The 26,747-nt window shown below is 43.2% G+C and overlaps 3 protein-coding genes across 3 annotated transcripts in view; 2 read left to right on the top strand and 1 right to left on the bottom strand.

The window, feature by feature from the left end:
• Nucleotides 1–5,542, top strand: part of arhgap23a (Rho GTPase activating protein 23a) — a 53,676-nt gene extending 48,134 nt beyond the window's left edge. Inside the window, 1 exon segment of the mRNA XM_070449605.1 lies at nt 769–5,542. Within this exon segment, the coding sequence (XP_070305706.1) occupies nt 769–2,259 (1,491 nt within the window). The 3' untranslated portion in view covers nt 2,260–5,542.
• Nucleotides 5,543–8,313: 2,771 nt separating this feature from the next.
• LOC111981377 (protein HEXIM1) lies at nt 8,314–10,220 on the bottom strand. Its single transcript, XM_024012608.2, has one exon. The coding sequence runs from the start codon at nt 9,850–9,852 to the stop codon at nt 8,722–8,724; it is 1,131 nt and encodes a 376-aa protein (XP_023868376.1). The 5' UTR covers nt 9,853–10,220; the 3' UTR covers nt 8,314–8,721.
• Nucleotides 10,221–13,919: 3,699 nt separating this feature from the next.
• Nucleotides 13,920–26,747, top strand: part of plcd3a (phospholipase C, delta 3a) — a 35,851-nt gene continuing 23,023 nt past the window's right edge. The window contains 2 exon segments of the mRNA XM_024011743.2: nt 13,920–15,159; nt 24,478–24,645. Of these exon segments, the coding sequence (XP_023867511.2) occupies nt 15,066–15,159; nt 24,478–24,645 (262 nt within the window). The 5' untranslated portion in view covers nt 13,920–15,065.

Here is a 26,747-nt window from a genome sequence, read left to right as displayed (position 1 = left end):
CGTGGGGGTCAAAGCGAGACCTCACTGCCAAGGACTTTCTGACCCTGTCCATCATGTCCGCCGTCACCGGACGCAAGCGCAGGAATCGCCACAACGGCCGCATCGTGGGCAGCAGCACAGACGACGACTCGGAGCACGAGCCAATCAAAGCCAGCCACCTGGGGGCGGAGGAGGGAGAAGAGGCGGGGCTGGTGGTGGCAGGAGCAGACACCGCCCCACGAGCAGAGGGAGAGGAGGAGGAAGATGATGAGGAGGAGGAGGAAGAAGAAGAAGAGTCTGTAGTAGAGAGAGTGAGAGTGCAGGTGGAGGTAAAAGAGGTGGTAGTTCCCAGCATGCCGTGCGGTGGTGAGAAAGAGAAAGCAGGGCAGACGGTGATGCTGCTCCCTGAGGAAGAGGCGGTGACGGCGGAGGTGAAGGGCAGGGCGTGGCGGGGGCCAGAGGACGCTCGCTCTATCGTCTCCGGTTACTCCACCCTCTCCACACTGGGGCGGAGCCTGGCGTCTGAGGGACGGTGCGATGAAGCTGACGACGAGCAAAGCGAGCTGGTGAGCGAGACGGACAACGAGAGCGGATTCGCCTCGCGCTCCCTTACCCAGGAGAGACCTGAGAAACACCCCCCTGCATCCATTACACACACCCTCACACCCCCTACCCCCACACAGCCCCCCACACAACCCCCCACGGCAGCACAACGAAGCTTCCTCTACACACACTACAAACCCCACCCTGTCTCCCCCACGACCCAGCAAACCACCCCCACCCNCTCAGGGGTCGTGGGGGTCAAAGCGAGACCTCACTGCCAAGGACTTTCTGACCCTGTCCATCATGTCCGCCGTCACCGGACGCAAGCGCAGGAATCGCCACAACGGCCGCATCGTGGGCAGCAGCACAGACGACGACTCGGAGCACGAGCCAATCAAAGCCAGCCACCTGGGGGCGGAGGAGGGAGAAGAGGCGGGGCTGGTGGTGGCAGGAGCAGACACCGCCCCACGAGCAGAGGGAGAGGAGGAGGAAGATGATGAGGAGGAGGAGGAAGAAGAAGAAGAGTCTGTAGTAGAGAGAGTGAGAGTGCAGGTGGAGGTAAAAGAGGTGGTAGTTCCCAGCATGCCGTGCGGTGGTGAGAAAGAGAAAGCAGGGCAGACGGTGATGCTGCTCCCTGAGGAAGAGGCGGTGACGGCGGAGGTGAAGGGCAGGGCGTGGCGGGGGCCAGAGGACGCTCGCTCTATCGTCTCCGGTTACTCCACCCTCTCCACACTGGGGCGGAGCCTGGCGTCTGAGGGACGGTGCGATGAAGCTGACGACGAGCAAAGCGAGCTGGTGAGCGAGACGGACAACGAGAGCGGATTCGCCTCGCGCTCCCTTACCCAGGAGAGACCTGAGAAACACCCCCCTGCATCCATTACACACACCCTCACACCCCCTACCCCCACACAGCCCCCCACACAACCCCCCACGGCAGCACAACGAAGCTTCCTCTACACACACTACAAACCCCACCCTGTCTCCCCCACGACCCAGCAAACCACCCCCACCCCCTCCACACATACTCAGGACCCTGGGGAGAGGAGCGAGGGTGGGGCGCGATCCACCACCCCCTCCTCCTCCTCCTTCTCGTCGTCCTCCACCACCCACAGACTGCACTCCCGGCCCTCCTTCAACTCCCACAAGCTGATCCAGTGTGACACGCTGGCCAGGAAGAAGCTAAAGGACAGAGGGAAGACCAAGGCTCGTTCTCTGGACCTGCTGGACCTCCCTGTGCCTTCAGGAGAGGAGGAGGGAGCTGGGGCACCAGGGGCCCAGAGGGACCGATCCAGGACCAACCCTTCCACAGGGAGCAGCCAGGAGAGCCTACGTCCAGCCCGACCCAAAGAATCCCTGCCGCCCAGCGAGGCTGCCTCTTTCACCCCCAGCGGGACAGGGCAGGGTCAGGGGCGAGGGTCTCTGGCTGACCAGGTGCGTGCGCGCCTGCTGGGCTCGGCTGATGACCTGCGTATCGTGGGGCTGAGGAAGCCACTCTCCCCGGAGACGAGGAGGAAGAGACGGGCYTGGAGAAGACACACTGTGGTGGTCTCACCTACCGAGACGGGCGACAAGAGGCCTGCGCTAGCCACCAACGTGTTCCCCATGTCGCCGGCCACTTCCAAACCACAGGGGTCACCCCTCGACCCCCAGGAGCTTGACCCAAGACATCCTCTTCCCCTGGGCCAGAATCCCCCCGCCACACGCGCACCAGCCTCCAGATTCCATCAGTACCTGTAACTATAGACAGAGACTGATAGGCCTGTAAATTACAAGGCCTCTGGCCTCCCTCTCAAAGTCTCCCTCCCCTGAGCTGCTGAGCCAGGGCTACTGTCTCAGAGGGTCGGATAGTGCTGACCCCAGGTCAGTTGCATGATGGCAGTGAGTAGTGGACAGCAGAGCCACAGACATACACAAGGGGTCTTATGACAGGTCTGAGATCAGTTTTCGGCCTCCAGTCTACTCACGCTCCCTTTTCATTTGTTTCAGCTCCGTTTGCATGGCAAAGGGAATTCCAGTATTTGCCAAAGCTTTTTTCGTTTGTGTGTTTTAAATAAAAAATAAAATACTGCTAAACTGCAATGGGACAGCAGAGACACAGACAGACAGACAGACACAGACACAGACACAGACACAGACAGACAGACAGACAGACAGACAGACAGACAGACAGACAGACAGACAGACAGACAGACAGACAGACAGACAGACAGACAGACCTCATCTCGATGTCAAAGCCAAGAACTCGCCCTCATGCAGGCAGCAGACAGACAGACAACCTCATCTCGATGGTCAAAGCCAAGAACTCGCCCTCATGCAGGCAGCAGACAGACAGTGTGTTACTGAATACTAGGATCCTTCCTGTCCTCTCTGTTGCTTCCTGTCTGACACAGGAAGTGGGCGGTCCTCTCCCAGTGCACAGGGAAGAGCATGCCAAACGAAGCCTACCCAGGGTTCCTCACAGAGTGACACTTTCAACAGGGCTGCGGGCTCTCTCTCTGTCTTTCTCACAAACACAGACACACTAGCTGAGAGATCAGCATGTACACTGTAAGAAGAGTACAGGCGGAATGTGAGTTTTGAGGGAGAACGCTGTCTGACCTTTGGCCCCAGCACTGACTTCTATATCAGTCTTCCTTAATATTCTGTTACTGTGACAACCACAGAACAACTGACTCTAACACTCCTCTAGTTGCCAACACACATACATAACATAACTCTCACACACACACATGCTCACACAGCAGTAGTGGTCTGTAACCCAGATGTTTGTCTGTCTGTACATATGTGTGTTTGCCTGACAATACCCGTGAGTATGTTTGAGTGTGCAGGTGTTTGTGTGTTGAACTATTTTGTAACATTTGTACAAAGCCTTGTTAAGTTAACCTTGTAAATATATATATTATTACGTTATCATTATTTGTTTTTGTTTCTTTTTAATGGTTTACATAAGTGCACACAGGTGCACCATCATTTCCTTCAAGATGTTACTTGAAATGTTCCTCTTAATATATTATTTTTTGTTTTATATACAGTATATATTATATATATTTTTTTGTATGAAAAGAATAAGTACTTTTATTGTGATTTGACTTCTGGGGTGTACCTGTTTTTAAAACAAACAAAATAAGAAACATCCTAAACCTGACTTAATTCCTGTTCCTTGTTTCCTCATAGATGGCCTTTCTCTGTGACTCACAGTACTATGCAGAACTACGTTCTCTCATTTAGCAAAGATAGAATAACTCATCCAACATTCAAATTCTCCAGTCAAAATCCTTAGTTCTGGCCGTTGAAATGCCTATCCATTTCATGGCTGGATAGCATCCATTTCCGCATTTGAAGAAAGCAATGTACTCTCCCCTTGCTGACACTACTATCTACCTTGTGTTGACAATACTTTACTTTACAATACAATCTTATTTTGCAGCAAGCAGGGCTTTATCTACCATAACCTAATTTAAGTCTGAATAATGTTTGTATGCATCTCAGCTCTTATCAAAGAACGGTCACATACTGTACTCGCATCAACTATCATAACTGTCTTTTCAATTGGATTAAGTATTAGTTGGTAATAATTTGCTTTACCAAACCCGCCTATGTGTACCAGAGTAAACATTTGCTTTCATTTTATGGGTGACAGAGAAAGCGCAGAATATTGACAACATGCCGTTAAACGTCAAGGGTTATAAATGCAACCTGCATGTACACACAAAGTTACATTTTGTATAGTCTGTCAATTATATTTTATTTGTTATATTATCAGGAATATTTTTAGTATTATACCGCCTGCGCATGGTTTTTCATGTCACATATTACATTTCCATAAGGTTAGACTCAAGTGAATGACCACTGCGAGTGAGGTGCTTCAGAATTCCTGGATACAAATGACTGATTGCAGAAATGTGGTTACCATGAGTAGCCATTTTGGGGTCTGCTGTGTTTCTAGACTTGTATACCATTCTCTTGGCCATGGTCCAAGATGAGTTTCCATTTCCCAAATAGTCTTTATTAACTGTTCCTCAACCAATGTCATATGGGACTTATTCTTTGGTTTGCCTGACAAGATTTTTTGTCATCATTAAATGTAATTGACTTTTTGTTAGTCTTGTCTTACCTCAAGAGTTGCTCCAAGAGTTGCCTTACAAGTGCCTGATTTCTGGAGTGTTTTTGTTCTGCAGTGAGTGCCATGGTCAGTCCTCACCTCCCCATTAACCCTCATTATTCCAGACTCTCAAAGCCAAAAGCTTCAACCTTCACATCTAGTCATAAGCCAGACTGAATCCATGATTTTCTCGTTGCTGTGCTTACATCTTAGCCGCTGACCCAAAGACATGTATCATACATACGAGCAGCCTCTCTGGGAGGCCATTAATAGCAACACTGTGTCTGGCCAAGGACTTGTCTATGCAGTCTGTTTGCATCTAACAAGCACTAACAAACAGCAGAATACCTGATGCTGCAAGGAGAAGGGAAGTATAGTGCTCTCACCTGCTTTTCTCGCACACAGAGGTTCTTTCACGTGGACAGTGTTTTGTATGGTACACATAACAAGCTCTAAGTAAGGGTAATCAATACCTAGAACATGGGAATATAGTACCAACTCATTTGCATTAGATTTTGTTTGATGAACTAACTGTATAAATTTAAACTGTCAGTCAATAGGAGACATACAGCTGAGCTTAACAGAGCTGAACCAAACTGCTCATGCCTTCCTCGAAAAGATAAATAGAAACATTGTAGAACATTCTGACAACACTCAATGTGTGTTTAGCTGTCCGTTGCTTGAAATGTGATATACCTTATGTTTGTTATTATGTCTGATAATATTTTGTACATATTGTCTTGATATGTAACATATTGTATTGTGTAAAGTACATTTTGAATTGCTTTGAGTAAACAATCTTATAAGAAAATGGACTGACTAAAGGTTATCCACCTGGAACCATTTCATTCGATGGCTTTTTGCTTCAAAGCAAGGTTATATGATGTAAATAAACAGAATTACGTTTTAAAAATATAATTTTTTCAGTTGCTTGAAAGTTTTGTGAATGTTTAATGTCAATAGTATTCTGTGGTCATTGCTGACATGCGTCATTCTAGGCAAAAGTTTCAGATATGTCATTGAAATGGGGAAGGATGTCAGTCCACATGAACAAAATGAATTCCCAAACAAAAAAAGTGGAACCAGGTTTGTGACACCACTGATTGGCATCCACCCAACGCATCCTGCACCACAATAAAAAAATACTGTACTTTTTTAACAGTATCCCTCTAGCGGCGCAATTCACAGATGCATCTTGGAACTACATTACCCATAATTATTCTGCTGTAGAGCACTCAATCTTGCACCACACTTCCCTACATGCGTTTTGCCTGCACCCAGGGAGGACCTGACAACTAGAAATTGGTGCAAATTATATCACTACATTCAATTAAGATTCCTAAAGTCTTGCAAACATTTAGTTTTGTATTGTATGTCGGTAATTTGGGAAATGTAAATGTTTAAATCTGCGTTAAACCTAGCTATCTAACAAGTTAGCAAAGTCTTGCTAAAAACAAGGAAATCGTTAGCTTGCTAGCTGGCCTAGCTTGATAAATAAATGCATATTTTGACCAGCCATATAGCTAGTTACCTAACCTGCATTTTAAACAGAGGGACGTTAACAATTAGCAATCTAAGCACCAACTGCACTAGCTGGTTAAGCGATTGTATGTGCTCTGCCCACAGCCCACTTTGAACCACGGCTATATTTTTCAAATGCATACGGTTGGAAACTAAGCATGAAAAGGAAATAAACGTCATACTCCTTATTATCGTGTAGCCCTCACTGAAATCAAAATGATTAGCTGCAGCCAAATGGCTGCCAGTATGAGCTCGAGACATTAGGATCAAGACAACGTCGAAAGAGGAGCTCAGGAAAATCTGTGGATTCCAAATACGGCACGAGAAACGCTTGAGTTAAATCATTTCTTAATCCAAGAACAATTTATCACTGGAATCTTGGTATTTAATCATAGTTTAAACATGCATAAAATGTATCATTTTGGAATAAATATATTGACACAGAAGTTTATTTGCAACTTTGTGTCAATGTTGACAACATATCTGAGTCTGGAACCAGACTAAATGGGTCAGCGTTGCTTATCTATTTTTCATTATTAGCTTTCCTCTCTTTAAAGGGATAGTTCACCCAAATTACAGAATTACATATTGGTTTCCTTACCCTATAAATCCATGGACAAGGTATGGCAGAAATCCATGCATTGGTATGTTTTACCTGGCCACTGTTTAATACATAAGTAACTTAATTGAGCAACACTCAATGTTGGATACTTTAGAATGATTTGGACCTGAAGAACAAAACATGCTAATATCATTGACTTACATTGGATTTGTGCCACAAACGTTTGGAAACAGTAGCCAGGTAAACAAAGCATTGATTTATGTCATACCTTGTCCATAGACTACTTACAGGGTAGGAGAGCCAATGTAATTTGTGTGAACTATCCCTCTTTTCACACTATTTAGCTGTATACTATTCCATAAGAACAGTATGAATGGTAGGCTTAACATTCACATTGAATTCAATCTCATTTTATGAGTAGTCACAAAATGTAATGACTAATGAAAAAGTGACAAGAGTTCTCCCCTGACATTCATTGATCACCCTTGGCCCAATAAATTCCATACCCCAAATTATACCATGGAAGTAGGTGTGCAACTCCAATAGGACCCATGCCTTGTTTAGAAAGACTATTTTAGCAAGTTGGAGTCATCTGCTCGATGAGCTTTAGCCTGCAACATTAGGTCCATTTCACATACCACTGAGACAGGTCAAGAGGTGACCTAATGAGCTTTGGAGTACAAAATAGCTTTTGTAAGGATATCATGTCAAGTCGTGAGACCTCACAAAACCATCAGCTACAGCTGGAGACATATATCCAGGGTTGGGTACAGTCCCTGGTTTGATTCCAGGCTGTATCACAACCGGTCGTGATTGGGCGGCACACAATTGGCCCAGCGTCCTCCGGGGTAGGCCGTGATTGTAAATAAGAATTTGTTCTTAACTGACTTGCCTAGTTAAATACTTTCTAAATGTAATCTATTACTAGTTACCTGGCCAACATTGTAATCAATAACGTAACTTTTGGATTACCCAAATTTAGTAACTTAATCTGATTACGTTCCCCTCAATTAGAATAAGACTAAAAGGAGCTATCTAACGCATTTGGTGGTCTCTGACTTGTGGTCAGGTCTAACAAACTTTAACTTGCACTTTTTTTCCCAATGCTGAATTGAATGTCATTGAGAAAACAAAAAATATGTTTTCACAAACATCCTTTATTTAAAACAAGTAGATGTCTACTTTATCAAGAGTATCTCTAATCTTATTGCAGTTAGTTTTTTGTAATCAGTTACTCCCCAACCCTGCATATGGCTATGTACTGTAGATTCTAAGCATTTAAAAAAATATATATATATATTATCAAGGGTTACATTTTGCAACCTGCATATGATCTCTATAGTGGCCATCAGTCATGAGTGAAGCAGTTAAAACTTACCTGATTTGGTAGTGGCTCATCTAAATATAGAGTAGGATAGTAAGGAGACATCTGAATGAATCTGAAAAACTAGGCTATTGAGCATATTCCATCACTTTACATCTGCCTAAATAGTGGAAAGAAAATTATCTAAGTGATAGCTGTAAAATGGCTTGCAGATAATAGCCAAACACTTATGTTGATATCAGGCAAAAATCTTTATTTACCCCCTACAAAAAAACGAAATAATGTTTGTGTACATGTTAATTTACACATTTAATTGTGGCAAAGTTATTTGAAATTCTCAAAAGAGGCTTTGTTTGACAAATGTTAAATTTAGACAAACATGTCCTGCTCATTTAACAAATTGTGGGATAGAGTACTTTAATGCATGCATACCAGGAAAACAAAAACGTATTTCCAAATACATTCTCTTTATAAAAAAGAAAATAATTATTTTAAATATATACACATTACTTATTGAAAAAGTTTAAACAGGCGCCTTTACAGTCCAAATAGAAAACAAAAGATAAAGTATTGCAATGCAATTTTACGGACTGTCACTGAACCGTCGAGTTAACAAACGATTTCATAAAACTGCTGACAATTTTTTAAAGTCCCGTTCAGTCTCCACATTTTACCTGGTTCTATCCATTTCTAGTCACCTAATGTGACAATCTGCTCCCGCTCCTTGCTCTGCTGGTTATGCGGACGTTGCTCACTGTTCTGCGCCCTCAGTCTCTCCAATTCAACCTCCAATTGTCTGATCCGCGCCGAATCCGACTGGGGCACCTGGCTATCATTTGTGATGTCCGGGTTGGCTGCGCGTCGCAACCGGGTGTTCTCTTCCTCCAGACGGGACATGCACTTTTCCAGCTCCAGGTATTCTTGAACCAGCTCTTGCTTGGACATGTTTTGAAGACTTTCGATGTGGTATTTCTCGTAGGTCTCAGAAAAGTCTCTCTGAAGAAACTCCCCACCTGCGTTTCCAGGCCTCCCGATGCCGTCGCTGCCACCACCGCTGCCATAGTCCTCCTCCTCCTCCATATCGAAAAGGTCGTCCTCACTTGCGGTGTCCTCTGGGCGAGCACCAGTCCCCAACTGACGTCGGGGCCCACTTTCGGTATTCAGATCCGGTTCCTCTCGGTCGTGTTCATCCATAAGGAACTGCGTTGTATTGTAGGGGGCAACGGGCAACCCCTTAGCGAACATCTCTGCTCTCACTCGGGACGCTCGTTCTGTCTCTCGCTCGTCAAGCTTTTTCTTTTCTTCCCAAGACAGTTTAAAATAGGGCTTCCATTGACGCTTCTTTTTGGATGGTCGGCGCCTGTGTTTCTTCTTGCCCTGGCGCGCATCTACAGCTGCCCCGRCGCCYGGAGAGCCAGAGTCKSTTCTYTTCCCACACTCGCCTTGCACTTGACTCAGGGTCTCCTCGTGCGGTCCATCTCCACTATTTCCGTGGGCTACGAGGCCACCTTCCCCGGCTGCATCTGCTCCTGGTTCCTGGCAAGGCTGTGTTGCTGCTGGGCACTTAGGAAGTGCATTTCCGGCAACGAATCTAGGGCACACCTCCCTCTGTCCGCCTTGCATTTGCCACAACTTGTCTGAAGGGATAACCCCGCCTTCGCTCTCTGCTTGCTGCTGTTTATCTCCATATCGCCCCCTACCGTCAGTCTCCAGTCCACGTCTCTCATTGGTTTGGGGATGCTCCACAACTCTTTCTCTCCCACCTGATGAGGTATCTGAAGTTTTCAGGTGATGGGTCTTCTCAATGCTCGGTTCTGTCATCCTGGTGTATGCGGGTGGGCTGTTCGCCTTACAACATGTCAACCGTTGTCTCTGTGTGAATTAAGCTAAATGTTAATTAAAATATGTTTAGATAACTTTTGCTAAGTATACTGTTTCTATGTCTTAATATGAGCAACATTTACTTGACAAGAAATTTTCAGCTAACTTTCGAAACGTTCACTATCGCTACTCTTTAAAACAAAGTTATGAATGGTAACACTTGTTACTTCGCGAATGATTCTTCAGAGCGACTGTAGCTAGCTAGCGAACTAACGTTAACTATTTCGGTGCCGCTAGCACTCGTAGTCCTTCTCAAGATCGTATTTCATCTCCACAACAGTGACCGTCCAGTATGCTACTACAGAAGGAGTTCGCGGCTTTATATCACCTCTACCACTGCCAAGTGCGCATGCTGCTTTTCTTGACTCTACTTGTTTTGTGGGAACTGTAGTTCCAATGTAGGTAAATTACTAGCGAGACCGTCCATGCCCAACTACCTAACCCACAATTCTATGGCATTTTTTGAACATTTAAGCCAATCAGACTTTAGGATATAGGACCATCCTCTCATTTCTGCTATTGGACAAAATGGCATATTCGCTGTTGCTAAGCTTAAATCATATTTCTATTGGTTATCCCGAGAGTCAATCAAGTGCACATTGGTCCCATGAGGAGAGCAGTCTGGGGCATTATTTCAGACGCTACCATGTATAAATAGAGGGGGGAATTAGTGAACGTCTTGAAGAGTCTGTGGATTAATCTTCATTAATCGATATCCCACTCATATTGTATACTACTAGTAAATTATGACATATGAATATGTCGTGGCTTTTATCTATTTCGGATTTTTTGGGGCTCAGGATCACTCCCCCAATCATTGAGACAATCCTTTCTTTCTAACGATAATGAGACCGTCATCCTGAACAAACTAGTCCTTTTTTACGGACCGTGTAGAAAAACGATTAACTATCGGCTACACACTATGTTCATTTTGTTAATGCTTTAACAATTACACAATTATTTTATGTGGTTTCAAATAGTGTAAGGCTTTTCTTGATTAAAAAAATATATTCTCTCTGGTGCGGAGCGATATTTTCCTCGCCTCCCACTAATGCGCAAGGATAAGAGTGTAGAACGACGCTAAATAAACTACATTTTATTTATCGAGAGCTAGCTAGCCAGTAGCAAATTAGGCTCAATAGAACGGAACAACAAACGATGGTGAAATGTTAAAATAACACAATTGCCCACATTTGAGAGTTAAGCTTATTGTCGACGGTTTAGTTACCAGTTAATTAAACGTGCCTCTCTTTGACCCAGTTTCTATATTAAAAACGACCTAAAGGCTTGCCGACTGAGCTGGCTAGTTACTAGCTAGGTTAGCTGGCTGGCTAATGTGCTAGCTAGCGTCACACATCATGCATGTGCAGTGAAATATAAAACTTTAGATTCAAATATTGTATGGTCTTGGCAAACGCATTGATAATCGTTGTATAAATTAGCATGTTATAAAATATACGCTTCTCATTACAAGCTGATGGAAATCATAAATTAGCATGTGAGCTAGCTCGTCCAGTAGCTAGGTACGACGACCAGTTAGAGAATCTTGCCCAAAAATAACTATCTAGTCAAGCCTTATTTTCATGGATGTTAACACAACCAGGTTCTAACTAAGCAAACATCATGCACGAAAGTGGGAGTATCGGTGGAAACATAGTATTGTAATATGGCATCTTAACATTCAAAACATGCAATCAAACTAAATGTTGAGCTAGCGTTGATTTGCTAGGTAGTTAGTAGCATGTAGCTACTTGCTATGATAGCTGGGGGTTAGGTCTTTTTACTGTGGTTGAAATAGTTAGTCTGTTAAATTACCTAATTCTATCTCTGCATTAATGTAAGCAGCATAGATAACTTCAAACTGTCATAATTTAGTAATTACCTCTTCAAACACAGCATCTTTTTGCATAACAAATACACAGTTTGATGCATTATTTGCAAATCTCACCAAAAGTATGCACACAAGACAACAGAAATGACAGTGTCTGTATATTTTTACTGATATGCAATGTCCTTATTCTCTGCAGGCAAGAGATTCCTCCCACGTGGAGAGTGCACATCTCAGTGGCATTTCACATGGTGCCTACTTGGTGTGTGATGGCTGCTGTAGGCTATATGCATGTAAGCCTACTTTTCAGGGGGTAGGCATCCCCTCCCCCTCATACCATAGACCTTTCTTTCAATCACATTCACTCTTATCCTGATTTTCTCCTAAATTGTCATCTTCAATCATTCCCCCTTGCTCTCTCTTACAGTCTTTTGTCCTCTTTCATCTCTATTATTTTTGCTCCATTGGTTTCTCTTAATAAGCATCTCTCCCTTCTGTCCTCTTTTTTTCTTGGTCCTTTCATCTTCATTTTTCTTGGAGCAATTGACGAAAGAGTAGGCTATGCCCGAATGTATAGGCCTAAACGACTAGGAACTTTCTCTATAAGGCGCTATTCCTGTAATGTGTCAACCTACCTGGTTAAATAAGGGTTAATAGTCTTAGTTTGGTGTGAGGTGCTTGCTAGCTATAACTCTCAGAATTAAAGAGACTAATATACAGCAAATAAGCCTTTGTAAGTTGTGCTAAATACAATTCTACATTTGTTAGCAAGCTCACAAATACAAAAATGTACCACACACACTCAATGTAGGCTGATCAGACGTTCTTCAGTCCAAGGCAAACTTTTGGCAGTTGACAGATACCAGCCAAACCTGTGTATCTATCGGCTGCCATATTACCCATTGTTTACTGCAAGGGGATTGCTGGGGGGACCAGGAGGGAGGTTAAGGTTTGTCAAATGGGGTAGTGGGTGTTTACAGAGGCAGTGGCATTCGGTGGAAGCTCTATATGCCTGGGCAGGAGCACAGCAGCTCCTGGATCAGAGCCTCTGAGAGGATTATTGGACATGAGTTAATCTGTCACTCTATATATACTGCAACATGGCTGGGTACAATTGAGAATGGGTCAAAATATCTATTCTATAGACATTTGGGATTTTCCCATAACATATCAGAGCCATATACTGTATTTAGATAAATATATGGATCTGCATTATATTGTTCTATCCTTTGTCTCTGTTTTGATATTACACATCACAGCTTACAGAGCCTGAATGGTTGTTCTAAAATGGATGCCTTTGGATCAGGTTATTAGGAGACCCAGTGCCGTTCTGTGAGAGAGAGAGAGAGAGAGAGAGTGAAGGAGTTTGCATTTATGCTGTAGGTATAGGTCTGTAAATGGCCTGTGAAACATGCCTCTCTCCCCTAGGCCTGGAACCTACAGCTGAGCTCGCTCCTTCTCCTAATTATCCTCTTTATACCCTTATCGAAACCTAATTAAGTCCCAACCCCACGGGTTTGCCACTGCAGTATCGCAGACCAAGACCTATTCATCTAATCCACAGTTAGTATTCCCCCCGGCATACTTACAATGACATATAGCACCTATTAAGTGGAGTGCCCTTCAAAAGCATTTCTCTTTGCACAAATTGACTTTGTATGTTAATAATATATGGATGTAGAAGTAATAAATCATAACTTGGGCCCAGAGCTATTTGATCATGTTTATCACCACTGCAGCCTGGCTTTGAAGAGAACAGCAGGATAGGCTATAGAAATAGCTTTGTCTTCAGAAGTAGGCCAGGCTACTTGCAGCCTCTGCGATATTACGAAACTGTTTAATCATTGTGTTAGAGGCATATTCAATGTATAAGGTTTGTGCACTTTGGCACTTTGCTTGAATTATGTAACTGAATTTTGTTGTAATAAAGCAATAGCCAGATTATACATTATTCTCAAGACAGCGGCGTTCATACTTTAGTATTTCCTGCCTACACCCCACCCACCCATAATGGGGTTGCGATAACAGATTTGTACAACCATATATAACCGCTAGGTGGCGCCCAGTGATAAGACTTCGAACGTTGACTGCAGGTGGGTGGCGCTGTGTGTGTCAGTGGATGGATGTAGTAACGCAAAAACGTAGTGTGACGAGCCTGTGTTTGGAGTGCGAAACACTGCTTTATTTCACCCGTCATTTTGGACTGAGGAACTGCGCTAAAGAACACTAAATAAATGCAGATTGTAGGATATAGGATTAATTACAATTCTTCATGAATCGTGAAGTGTAGGCTAGGCTATTAGATCGATTCAAATACATTAATAATAGACCCTGCCTATGAAATAGGTCAGTTAGATTGTGAAACTTTCATTTGGCCATGACCACATTGCCCCTGATACGTTCTATGTTAAAAGAAAGTAGGCATGTGACTGTGGGTACAATTAATGATTTGATTTGTGTCAGTGGGTATAGTTTTCAAGAGTTTCGGCGCCCTTGGCTGGACTCAGATTACGTACAGCTATTAAATCACGCCGTGAGGGACTTCACATGGGAATTAATTACTGTAGAGCGTTCTCCTGGTGACGCAGCTGAGAAACACGAAACTCAAGACTTGCGGAAGAGTTTTAAAAAACGGAACCTGCACTGGGAATTTGCGCTCCACCAATACATACCCCTGACTTTTTCATATCAGTCAAGAGAGCCACAGACAGGAAACCACAACGAGGACGGCATTGGAACTTGCATCATGTTGGGTAGGAGCAAGAAACCTCCTACCGCCGCGCACCATGAACCCAAGGCAGTGGGATCCCAACCCAAGTCGCAGGACCCATTTAGGTAGCTGGGTAAGAGAATAGTGACTGTCATTGGTAAAACATAATAATAGACCCTACCTATGAAATAGATCAGTGAGATTGTTAAACTTTATTTTGGCCATGACCACAATGCCCCTGATAGGCTGCAATGTTAAAAGAACGGCTATAGCCAGGCAGACTATATGAACATGTGACTGTGGGTACAAGTGATTTGTGTTTGTGTCAGTGGGTATAGTTTTCAAGAGTTTCTGCGCCCTTAGCTGGACTCAGATTACGCACTGCTATTAAATCATGCTGAGAGGGACTTCACATGGAAAGGGAATGAATTAATGTAGCGCGCTATCCTGGTGACGCAACGGAGAAACACACAACTCAAGACTTGCGGAAGAGTTGAAAAACGGCACCTGTACTGGGAATTTGCGCTCCACCAATACATACTCCTGACTTTTTCATATCAGTCAAGAGAGCCACAGACAGGAAACTACAACGAGGACGGCATTGGAACTTGCATCATGTTGGGCAGGAGCAAGAAACCTACTGCCGCGCACCATGAACCCAAGGCAGTGGAATCCCAACCCAAGGCGCAGGACCCACTTAGGAAACTGGGTAAGAGAATAGTGACTCTCAGGTTAAAAACGTTTCTTCTGTCAAAACTACTTTCATTTGTTTCCTTGAATCTTGTTTAATTTTGATACAACAGATATAAGAGCACGTAGTTCAGCTTTGCCTTTAAAAAAAAGTTACATTTTACAACTGTTGATTTTTTGACTAGTTATTACTATTATTTTCCTGTGTATTTGTGTGTTGCTCTGGTCCATAAGGGGAAATAAATCAGTGCAGGGTAAGGTAAGGTTAATGACAGTTAGGCTATTGCGTTCCACATCAATTGGCATCAGTGCTTATTTTACCAAGTTATCAGGAGGCATTGAATGTTTAAATATGGAAATGAAGACTTCTTCTCATTGACAACTTATAATGCAAGGAAGATAAATGGTGAACAATATGCCTTGGCGTTGGCAGTAATCAGTTCTGCTAAACGAAATATACTATTGCTTGAAATCCACTGATGCAATGGTCTTTGTAAACACACACACGCACACACGCACACACACACACACGCACACACACGCACACACACTGTGTGAAAAGAGAGGTCAACTCAAGTGGAGAGTGTGTGGGTGCTGACAAGTGGTCATGTGTTTGTGTGGTGTCCGACAGCTCACTGACCCACTTGTGATTCAGGCTCTCCACCCCACTCCCACACACACTTACCAGTGAACATCTTTGACCCTGTGCCTAGCTCTCCCACCACCCTCTCACCATGCCCCAACCCCCTTAGCTGACGGTCACACCTCAACTAAAATAGAGAACTGCTGAGGATGGACAGAGCACCTGTCAAAGTCCATGTAAAGCCTCTGGATATCTGTCAGTCTAGACGACAGAACCATGTCATACTATGTATGTGTGTATTTACATGTAACACGCACGCTCCGTCTTCTTGTGTTGTGTATATACTCTATGTATTTATTAGCATGTGTCAGTACAATTTCACCACAATGCATGATACAGTTAATGAAATAATACATGTTTTTCACCCCCCCATGTGTTGCATACACACAGATGCTCGCTAGTACAGTACCTAAAAAAGTACAGCAATGCATACAATCAGACCAACAAAACCATCAACACAAAAAAAAAATTAATGAATAAACATGTCACTCATTATTTATTCGCCCTTATTGCCATGAATGGGATGTGGGAAGGCCATATATGTGGTTATAGAAAATCTTGTCCAAACAGATGTAGCTAGATATTTAATTTAGCCAGTGTGTTTAATTAGGAGTAATATCTGATTTCAAGAATAATGTTATGGATTTCTTTGCCACGAGCACAGACAGATCAATCTATTTTTTTCTGATTCCTGTTCCATGGATCTTGTTCGTTAGTCCCAAACAAACACAAGCTGGGCATGAGAGGGATAGAAATCTGTAAACATTTTGAAATTGTGCTGATTACGGATTCCCAAAACATTGAAATAAGATTGCATGTGCTTGCTAACCAAAACATGTGATTAAAAATTACCCTTTTGCCTCTTACAGCACCAACAAGGGAAAGACATTTCAGCATTCATTTTGTGAAGTTTTTCTGGAGCTTGTGTCTGAGGTTGTAGGAACATTGTGTGTGCTTTCAAACAGATATAACTTCTCTGCTTATTTCAACCTGTAAATCTTGTTCCCATTTCAATCTAGTAACATCTGTGTCTACTAGCATATGATCTAACAACAATTTATAAACCTTAGAAATATACTTGACAGTTTTTTCCCCTACCATTCATTAAGACATCAAATTGAGATGGGTTCCACAAGATAACACTGTTTCAATTTAAACATACACTACCGTTCAAAAGCTTGGGGTCACTTAGAAATGTCCTTGTTTTTGAAAGAAAAGCACATTTTTGTTGTCCATTAAAATAACATCAAATTGATCAGAAATACAGTGTAGACATTGTTAATGTTGTAAATGACTATTGTAGCTGGAAACGGCTGATTTTTAATGGAACATCTACATAGGTGTACAGCGGCCCATTATCAGCAACCATCACTCCTGTGTTCCAATGGCACATTGTATTAGCTAATCCAAGTTTATCATTTTAAAATGCTAATTGATCATTAGAAAACCCTTTTGCAATTATGTTAGCACAGTTGAAAACTGCTGTTCTGATTAAAGAAGCAATTAAACTGGCCTTCTTTAGACTAGTTGAGTATCTGGAGCATCAGCATTTGTCGGATCGATTACAGGCTCAAAATGGCCAGAAACAAAGAACTTTCTTCTGAAACTCGTCAGTCTATTCTTGTTCTGAGAAATGAAGGCTATTCCATGCGAGAAATTGCCAAGAAACTGAAGATCTCTTACAATGCTGTGTACTACTCCCTTCACAGAACAGAGCAAACTGGCTCTAACCAGAATAGAAAGAGGAGTGGGAGGCCCCGGTGCACAACTGAGCAAGAGGACAAGTACATTAGAGTGTCTAGTTTGAGAAACAGATGCCTCACAAGTCCTCAACTGGCAGCTTCATTAAATAGTACGCGAAAAACATCAGTCTCAACGTCAACAGTGAAGAGGTGACTCCGGGATGCTGACCTCTAGGCAGAGTTCCACTGTCCAGTGTCTGTGTTCTTTTGCCCATCTTAATCTTTTCTTTTTATTAGCCAGTCTGAGATATGGCTTTATCTTTGCAACTCTGCCTAGAAGGCCAGCATCCCAGAGGCTGATAATGGGCCTCTGTACACCTATGTAGATATTCCATAAAAAAATCTGCCGTTTCCAGCTACAATAGTCATTTACAACATTAACAATGTCTACACTCTATTTCTGATCAATTTGATGTTATTTTAAATGGACAAAAAATGTGTTTTTCTTTCAAAAACAAGGACATTTCTGAGTGACCCCAAACTTTTGAACGGTAGTGTATGTCAGACTTGGTTCTATGACCAAGGGGTTCTATGACTTCTTCTTGTTTTGAAAGCCTCTGAGATTAGCACTCTGACCTGTGCTATCACAGAATGTGACTACACTAACCTGAAACACTTTTTAATTAGCTATTTTGCATCCTGGTGGGAATTGACCTTTGCCATTGAATGATTTGTGGGATGCCTAACCCTAATCCTAACACTAACTCCATAGATTCTCCATGCACGAGGTCCTGTTCGTCATGACAGACCAAACTAACAGTATCAGATGGTTGTGTCTGTAACTGGCTGGAATGCAGGAGTTCAGAAGTGCTACTGGCCTTGCAGCTCTGGGACTTCATGACCTCTCACAAGCTGTTTTGGCACATCAAATCGAGGACAGCTTAAGTCACACCAAAGGAGAACCTGCATTTAAAAACAATACGCTTTTTATTACAATGTCTCTGACATTATGGATATTTCCCCATTATACTCTATAAGGGAAACGGAACTACCATGAGTTATTCACCATTTATTAACTTCACCCTCTTTTGCCAGCATGTGAAATAGCATTTAGTAGTAGTATGGAATCTTTAGGGTAGGGTGATTTGTTTAAGGTATGTGTGAAGACACGCTTTCCAAATGGCGGAGAAGAAGAGTATGTTGACAAAGTAATGTTTCCATAGACCTAGTTCCCAGTGGCCGTGTGTTTTTCAAATGTTAGGGGTCAAAGGTTTTCTCCAAATGTCGTGAACCCAGCAGATGCATACTGTCTGGCTGCAGAGAGACTGCAATATCAGCCACACATGTATTAACACATATCGATGCCTGTGTTTGCCAAGTGTTGCAGTTTGGTATATTCTAGTTAGTACATAGGCTATATCTTTATCTTTTTATTGTTGGACATAAAATATTGTAAGAAGACTGGCGAATCAGCTCCAAGTGATTTTGATTTTGGAAATCTGTTCCAAAGGATTTTCACTCATATTATAGAGATACTGTATAAGTGATTGTATACAAATGTAAACAAGGTTTAAAGTGATTATGTTTTAGTAATCTGTTTGGGCTTCTTGTGGTCAATTTGAAGTCCATAAATGATTTGTTATTATGTTCCAACCCCCTGACCCTCCGCTCAAGATAAAATTCTCTCGCAGCTGAATCTAGTCGACGATCCCTCGCCTATATGATCATATGAGAATTTAATGAGCTGTTTTGGTTTGGTTGACATCATATGACATGACCTGCTTTTTGACAAACAATTTACTACTCCCGCAATAACACCTGGTAAATATGTGTATGCGACCAATAAAAATTGATTTGATAGGATCAATGTTGTCTTGCGTGGTCTGTGGCATTTTTCCTTCGCTCCAAGTTAAACACAACTCACTTTATGTGGTATAACTATGAGGTAAAACGTAAATGTCAATTAAAAAGTTGCGATCATTTTACAGTGGGGAAGTTGCAATTTATGGTTGTGTATTGAGGATTTGATTTGCTGCAGTAGAACAAAAAGTTTATTTCAAAAACGCTATATCCACCAATTTTTCACATTTGTGTTTTTTCATCAGAAATGATTGCTTATAGGTACCTTCATGTGTGTGTAAAATAGATCTTTGATTTTTAATTCATCAATTTTAGATGTGTATGAAAATGTTTGTTTTTTGGCCAAACGCTATATCTGTTGTTTAGCTGGAATGGAATGTTCATATATGTGATGAATATACAGTGCGTTCAGAAAGTATTCAGACCCCTTGACTTTTTTCCACATTTTGTTACGTTACAGCCTTATGCTAAAATGGATTTAAAAAAAGAAATCCTCAGCAATCTACACACAATACCCCATAATGACGAAGCGAAAAACAGTTTTTTAGACATTTTTGCAAATGTATTAAAAATAAAGAACAAAAATACCTTATTTACGTAAGTATTCAGACCCTTTGAAATGAGACTCAGAATTGAGCTCAGGTGCATCCTGTTTCCATTGATCATCCTTAAGATGTTTCTACAACTTGATTGAAGTCCACCTGTGGTAAATTCGATTGATTAGACATGATTCGGAAAGGCACACACCTGTCTATATAAGGTCCCACAGTTGACAGTGCAGGTCAGAGCAAAAACCAAGCCATGAGGTCGAAGGAATTGTCCGTAGAGCTCCGAGACAGGATTGTGTGAGGAACAGATCTGGGGAAGGGTACCAAAACATTTCTGAAGCATTGAAGGTCCTCAAGAGCACAGTGGCCTCCAGGGAGGTGAAGGGCCTTGGTCAGGGAGGTGACCAAAAACCCGTTGGTCTAGAGTTCTAGAGTTCCTCTGTGGAGATGGGAGAACCATCCAGAAGGACAACCAGATCTGCAGCACTCCACCAATCAGGCCTTTATGGTGGAGTGGCCAGACGGAAGCCACTCCTCAGTAGAAGGCACATGACAACCCACTTGGAGTTTGCCAAAAGGCACCTAAAGACTCTCAGACCATGAGAAACAAGATTCTCTGGTCTGATGATACCAAGATTGAATTCTTTGGCCTGAATGCCAAGCCTGACGTCTGGAGGAAACCTGGCACCCCATCATGCTGTAGGGATGTTTTTCAGCGGCAGGGACTGGGAGACTAGTCAGGATCGAGGCAAAGATGAACGGAGCAAAGTACAGAGAGTATATTGATGAAATCCTGCTCCACAGCGCTCAGGACCTCAGACTGGGATGACGGTTCACATTCCAACAGGACAACGACCCAAAGCGCAAAGCCAAGACAATGCAGGAGTGGCTTCGGTACAAGTCTCAATGTCCTTGAGTGGCCCAGCCAGAGCCCGAACTTGAACCCAATCGATCATCTCTGGGGAAAGCTAAAAATAGCTGTGCAGGAACGCTACCCATCCAACCTGACAGAGCTTGAGAAGATCTGCAGAAAAGAATGGGAGAAACTCCCCAAATACAGGTGTGCCAAGCGTGTAGCGTCATACCCAAGAAGACTTGATGCTGTAATCACTGCCAAAGGTGCTTCAACAAAGTACTGAGAAAAGGGTCTGAATACTTATGTAAATGTGATATTTCAGTTTTTTATTTTGAATACATTTGCAAAAATGTTTTTAAAACAGTTTTTCCCTTATTTTTATACAATATTTAGAATAAGGCTGTAACGTAACAAAATGTGGAAAAAGTCAAGGGGTCTGAATACTTTCCAAATGCTCTATATTTTAAACAAATACATGTCTGTATTGAACAATCCCATGCCAGGATTAGATAGTGAAAAAACACACCAATCTCTTTCATCATTTCTTTAAACATCAAAAGCTAATTTGCCAACATTTCTGAAAATGGATATATGGTGGTTTATTGGTGTGATCTCAGAAAATCAACCCTCTCAGTCTAGCAGTCCCATTCTTTGATGTGCCCTTCTCTCCTTATCAGGGCTCAACGTTTTCCTTGGCTTCGGTCCCAGTCTGTGTCCGAGAGCATTGATTCGATTGAGTTCAACACTGCTGTTTCGACCTCAGTTGGCTCATTTCTTACCTAGAATCAATGCAACACGTCACCTATGTTTACAGCAGGTCCCATGGGGTCCTGTACTTAGTTCCACAGACAGACATGGAGAGCGAAAGATGAAGTCTGAGACTGGGCTTGTGATTCTCCAACATCAAATGGACTACATGTTGACTTATGTTTATAACAAATGAACGATCCCATGTTATAATTGGTTCTCTGTTTTACCCCTGAGACACCTGGCTGTGTCTTTAGGGTATTAGGTCTAACAATGCCCAGAAATGTCCTTTTCTATTCTCTCTGTATCTTCACCCTCGTACTTATGTCCGAGTCTCACTCCTCCATATCCCAACCTTTTATTTTGTAGTTAATTCCTTCTGTTTCCGCTTCACTCCTTCTGCTGTTGTAATGATATATTTCCTTCTTTCCCTCTCCCTCTGTTCAGAACCCCCATCTCGTTGTGTGTTTGGTATCATATACCTTTTTATCGTTGCTAGCCAGCCAGGTTGTTATGCTTGCCCAATTTGCCGGCCCAAAGTGCGTGTCAACAAAATTATCCTCGGCGTGCTGTCGGAGCTGTGATGAACAGAGTACCCAGCTCATGGGCCTCAAAGCCTCCTCTTTCTCCCCTCACGCCCACATGTGCTTCATTACAGCAGTATTACTGTATGGACAGGTCTCTCTTAGCATATAACATGTCTGTAATGCTGTTGTCAAGGTGAGGAGGGCTTGATACTAAAACTCTCGGCTCGGTCGGCGGTGGGGGTATCCAGCATCCCTGAACATTTGCATATGTACCCATGTGCACAGATTTTTCATCTGTATTCCTGGATGGGGAGGTATAGGGACGGGACAGAGAAGAAATAATAGGGTTGAAGTCAGTGAGGTGACAACAGTAGGTCCAGGAATAATAATTTAACAGGCTCATAAGGGTTGGGGTTCGTGGTGTGAGGATGGGCAGAGCGAGAACACAGGTCAGTTAGGATAGCTTAGCATTGTCACTGACCTGCTGTTAATAGGGTCCTTGTGCTCAGTGCTCAGCCTGTGGGAATTCCTGGCATGTGGTAACAGCTTGGTGACTGACTGTGTCAAACACGGTTGTTATGGTGGAGGCTTGGGGTTGGGGAGGAGGAGGGTTCTCTTTGTGTTTGACCAACGGCTGGAGAGAGAGAGAGACATGGCTGGGCTCAGTTTGCTTCCCCTCTTTTCTACTTAGGGGGAGAGGAATAGGGGGGAGGGGAGTGGGTGAGAGCACTGAGCTGCTCATGGTGTACTGTCTCTCATAGCCTGCGTCTGCGACCCAAATGGCACCCTATTCCCTATAGTGCACTACTTTTGGTACTACTATGGGCCCTGGACAAAAGTAGTGCACTTTATCGTGAATAGAGGCCAGCTCTGGAAGCCTGTGACGAGCTCAGTCAGAGACTGGCATGGCATTGGCAGTATAAAGAACTCTGAAAGGGATTTTAGCTGATTCAAGAGAAATAATAGATGAGGGCATCCATGGAAACAGTTTTTGAAATAAATCTTTGAGGGTATACTTGAGAGACTTAGAGAAGAGAGGAGGAAAGGGAGGGAGTTTGGGAGTACGGGAGAGAGTTTCTTTCAGAGCATTCCTTTGAAATCCTCTTTTGAAGTCGAATACACAGTTGAACAGTGTACGAGGTCCCATTCACCTACTGCAGAGAACCAAAGAGGCATCCAACTGTCAGACGGAGAAACAGAGAAAATACTATCTCTTTCTTTTCAATAGTGTCTGAATGCAGTTCCAAGTACACAATACCGTGTACACTTACAACGTGACGGTGCATGTCTTATTACAACTCTGCCGATCTTTCCTCTCCATTTTCCATATTTGTCTGTTTACTCTGCTCTTATTATTAACATAGATGATAAAGCTGCTCAACATTTCTGATGTTGGAGGTTGGTTTTTCTCTAAAAGGTCCCTTGTGACATGCACGTCAGGGATAGCAGGCTGTATCTGTGAATCACATTAGTATCAAATAACCATTAGCGGAGATAGGTTTCCCTGCCTAGATGAGCTGCTGCAACTCCAGACTCACTGACTAGCTAGTTATTTGTGACAATCTGTTTCTGCAGCTCTGTAAACCCCTCATTTTCCATGAAATCCCCCTTTCCAGTTCTCCGTTGGACTGCCTCTGGCCTGTGAGGAAGATTCATCTTTGGAACATTGGCATTCGTTTCAAATCCTAGCATTCCACTTCTTCCTTTGCTGTGCAGAGTTCCAAAGTCTGGCTTGGCTTATACTGCATGCTGGGAAATAAACAACGAGTTCTAACTCACATTCATTAGATTCTGAGGTGATTTCCTACTTCAGTAACCTGAATGTCAACCTTGTTTCAGTGTTGCTCCTTTTCAGGGGTTTGTATATAAAACAAAGTTTAGGCCGTAATTATGAGATCATGGCCTGTGTTTGTGAGTCATGGCTGTGGTGCTTCCAAAGGAAGATGCCTGCTGTATGTAGAAAGGTGAGTGAGTCATCCCTGGAACGCCCTACTGGTGCCAAGCCCTCGACACACAATACAACCACAGTAGAGATCTTGAAATGGGTTGTGCTTGACTGGTTTGTTAGCAAACCTGTTTTTTCCCACCCATAAATAACTCCGAACCCTCCGTTTTCATCCTGACATGATATTGAGTGTTTGAGTCCCTATACTACAAAATAAGCGTCACAGTCATTTTACTGCAATAGCATGACGAGAGAAGGCCAAGAAGGAACATGGCTCATAGAATTCTACTGACATTTACGACAGTAGAGCAGACAGACTGAACTCTCAATGAACTGCCAGTGGAGCTTGGTGTGGATGGCCTAACATTGAATTAGACTAGAGTGAATGAAATAAGGACTTGGAGGGTGTGTTCAACAATGACACAGTGTCAGTGACACACTACATTACATCATACCGGAAAATTCAGTGACACTGCACGTTACCTAAAAGTGTGTAACAGTGTATTTGACTGTGTGTGTGTGTTTCCAGGGGTGCTGGATGATGAGGATGTCCGTGCGATGATGCACGGTTCCAACATGGTGAAGGTACGCTCCCAGAGGTGGCAGAAGAGCCGCAGCCTGCGTCTGCTGGAGGACGGGGTCACCGTGTGGTGTGAGTCCACCAAGAGCTCCCGCAAGGCCAAGGCACAACAGACCTGTGAGTATACAATGGGGTGACGGAGGGGTGGAGGGAGGGGCCAGAGGAGGAGGGGGGTAGATGAGGGGAAAGGGGAGGTATGGGGAAGGAGGAAAGAAAAGAGAGGGATCGAAGAGGAGAAAAAAATAGGTATGGGGAGGGGGAGAGAAAAGAGAGGGGTGGGTGAGGAGAAAAGGAGGCATAAGGGAAGAGGAGGAGAAAGGATAAGGGTGTGGATTAAGGGAAAGGGGAGGTAGAGGGTAGGTGTAGATTGAGAAGAAGGCTAGGGAGTGGTCACGAGAGGAGGATGTTTGTTTTTTTTTGATTTTCAGGATCTGAGGCTTTTGCAATAGTTGGAAAGGAAACTTAACCGATATCAGATTAGGAAAAGTAGCTTTGAATGAAGGGAAGGCTATATACAAGAACATAATCATGTATAAACAAACGAACAGGACTTCCACAAGCACACTCCCTGTTCTAGTCCATTCAACCCTCCTCTTAGACCTGATTCAGTAGACTAATTTAGCCAGCTCTTTGTCCTAARCCGTTCAGGCTTTTCATGTTGGCCAACAATAATGCCTTCCTGTCTACATTTCCCTGTAAATAATTAAAGGGATATTATGCTGTGAGCCAGGACTTAAGTCAGATGCTATAACCTGTGTAATTGTATGATACAGGTAACTGCCAAAATAATGGAAACACTTGAGTAAATGAGGGATACAAGGTATATTGAAAGCAGTTAACATCCCATCATGCTTAGGGTCATGTATAAAATGCTCAGTATGCCGTTATTTTGCCTACCATGTCCCCATCTACAGGGCACGAGGTTTGATGAGCGTTAAAACGTGTTAAACCATATTCCATGGCCGCCTCAGACACCACATCTCAACCCAATTGAACACTTATGGGAGATTCTGGAGCGGCACCTGAGACAGTGTTTCCATCAACAAAACATCAACTGATGGAATTTCTCTTATGAGGAATTGTGTTGTTATCCCTCCAATAGAGTTCCAGACACTTGTAGAATCTATGCCAATGTGCATTGAAGCTGTTCTGGCTCGTGGTGGACCAACGCCCTATTAACACGATTTATGTTGGTGTTTCCTTTATTTTGGCAGTGTCACCTGTAGTAATGCATCCATATAGTACACACAGAAACTCCAAACATGCTGAAGGTTCACATTGGTCAACCACTGTTACAAAGAGGTATAAAAGCTGCATTAGAAACAATGTACATAGACTTGTTATCCGTTAGCCTCAAGATATTGTCTTACCTCAGCTAGCTAATCTTTTGCAGGCAATGGGCCAATCAGAAAGGGAAGCAGGCACTTTATATTAGTACTCTAATGATTACAATCCCCTTAAAGAAAAAGAGAGAAAATGTTGACAGATGTTAGATGTTTTGGCCCATTAAACTGTGGGAAAGCTATTTGTAATCATAAACTTTTGACCGCTTCCCCTTTCTCTCATACACACACACACACACACACACACACACCGCACACACACCACACACACACACACACACACACACCACACACCACACACACACACACACACACACACACACACACACACACACACACACACACACACACACACACACACACACACACACACACACACACACACCACACACACACACACACACACACCAACCACACGTACACACACACACACAAACAAACAAACACACACAGTTTTATATCGCTATCCTTCTGGGACCAAATCATTTGAATTTCCTTCAAAATCCTATTTTCCCTAAACCCTAAATCTAACCCTAACCTTAACCTTAACCTAACCATAACCCTAACCTTAACCTTATGCTAAACCCTAAGCCTAACCTTAACCCCTAACCCTAACCCTAACCCTAAAACTATACCTAACTCCTAAACCTAACCGTAACCCCTAACCTGATTCTAACCCTAATTGTAAACCTAACCCCTAACCTGGTTCTAACCCTAATTGTAAACCTAACCCCTAACCTGGTTCTAACCCTAATTGTAAACCTAACCCCTAACCTGGTTATAACCCTAATTGTAAACCTAACCCCTAACCTGATTCTAACCCTAATTGTAAACCTAACCCCTAACCTGATTCTAACCCTAATTGTAAACCTAACC

This window comes from Salvelinus sp. IW2-2015, linkage group LG20 (genome assembly GCF_002910315.2).
Source record: "Salvelinus sp. IW2-2015 linkage group LG20, ASM291031v2, whole genome shotgun sequence".
Classification (NCBI taxonomy): domain Eukaryota; kingdom Metazoa; phylum Chordata; class Actinopteri; order Salmoniformes; family Salmonidae; genus Salvelinus; species Salvelinus sp. IW2-2015.
Note: the sequence above shows the minus strand (reverse complement) of the source record. Positions and strands in the feature narration are given on the sequence as shown.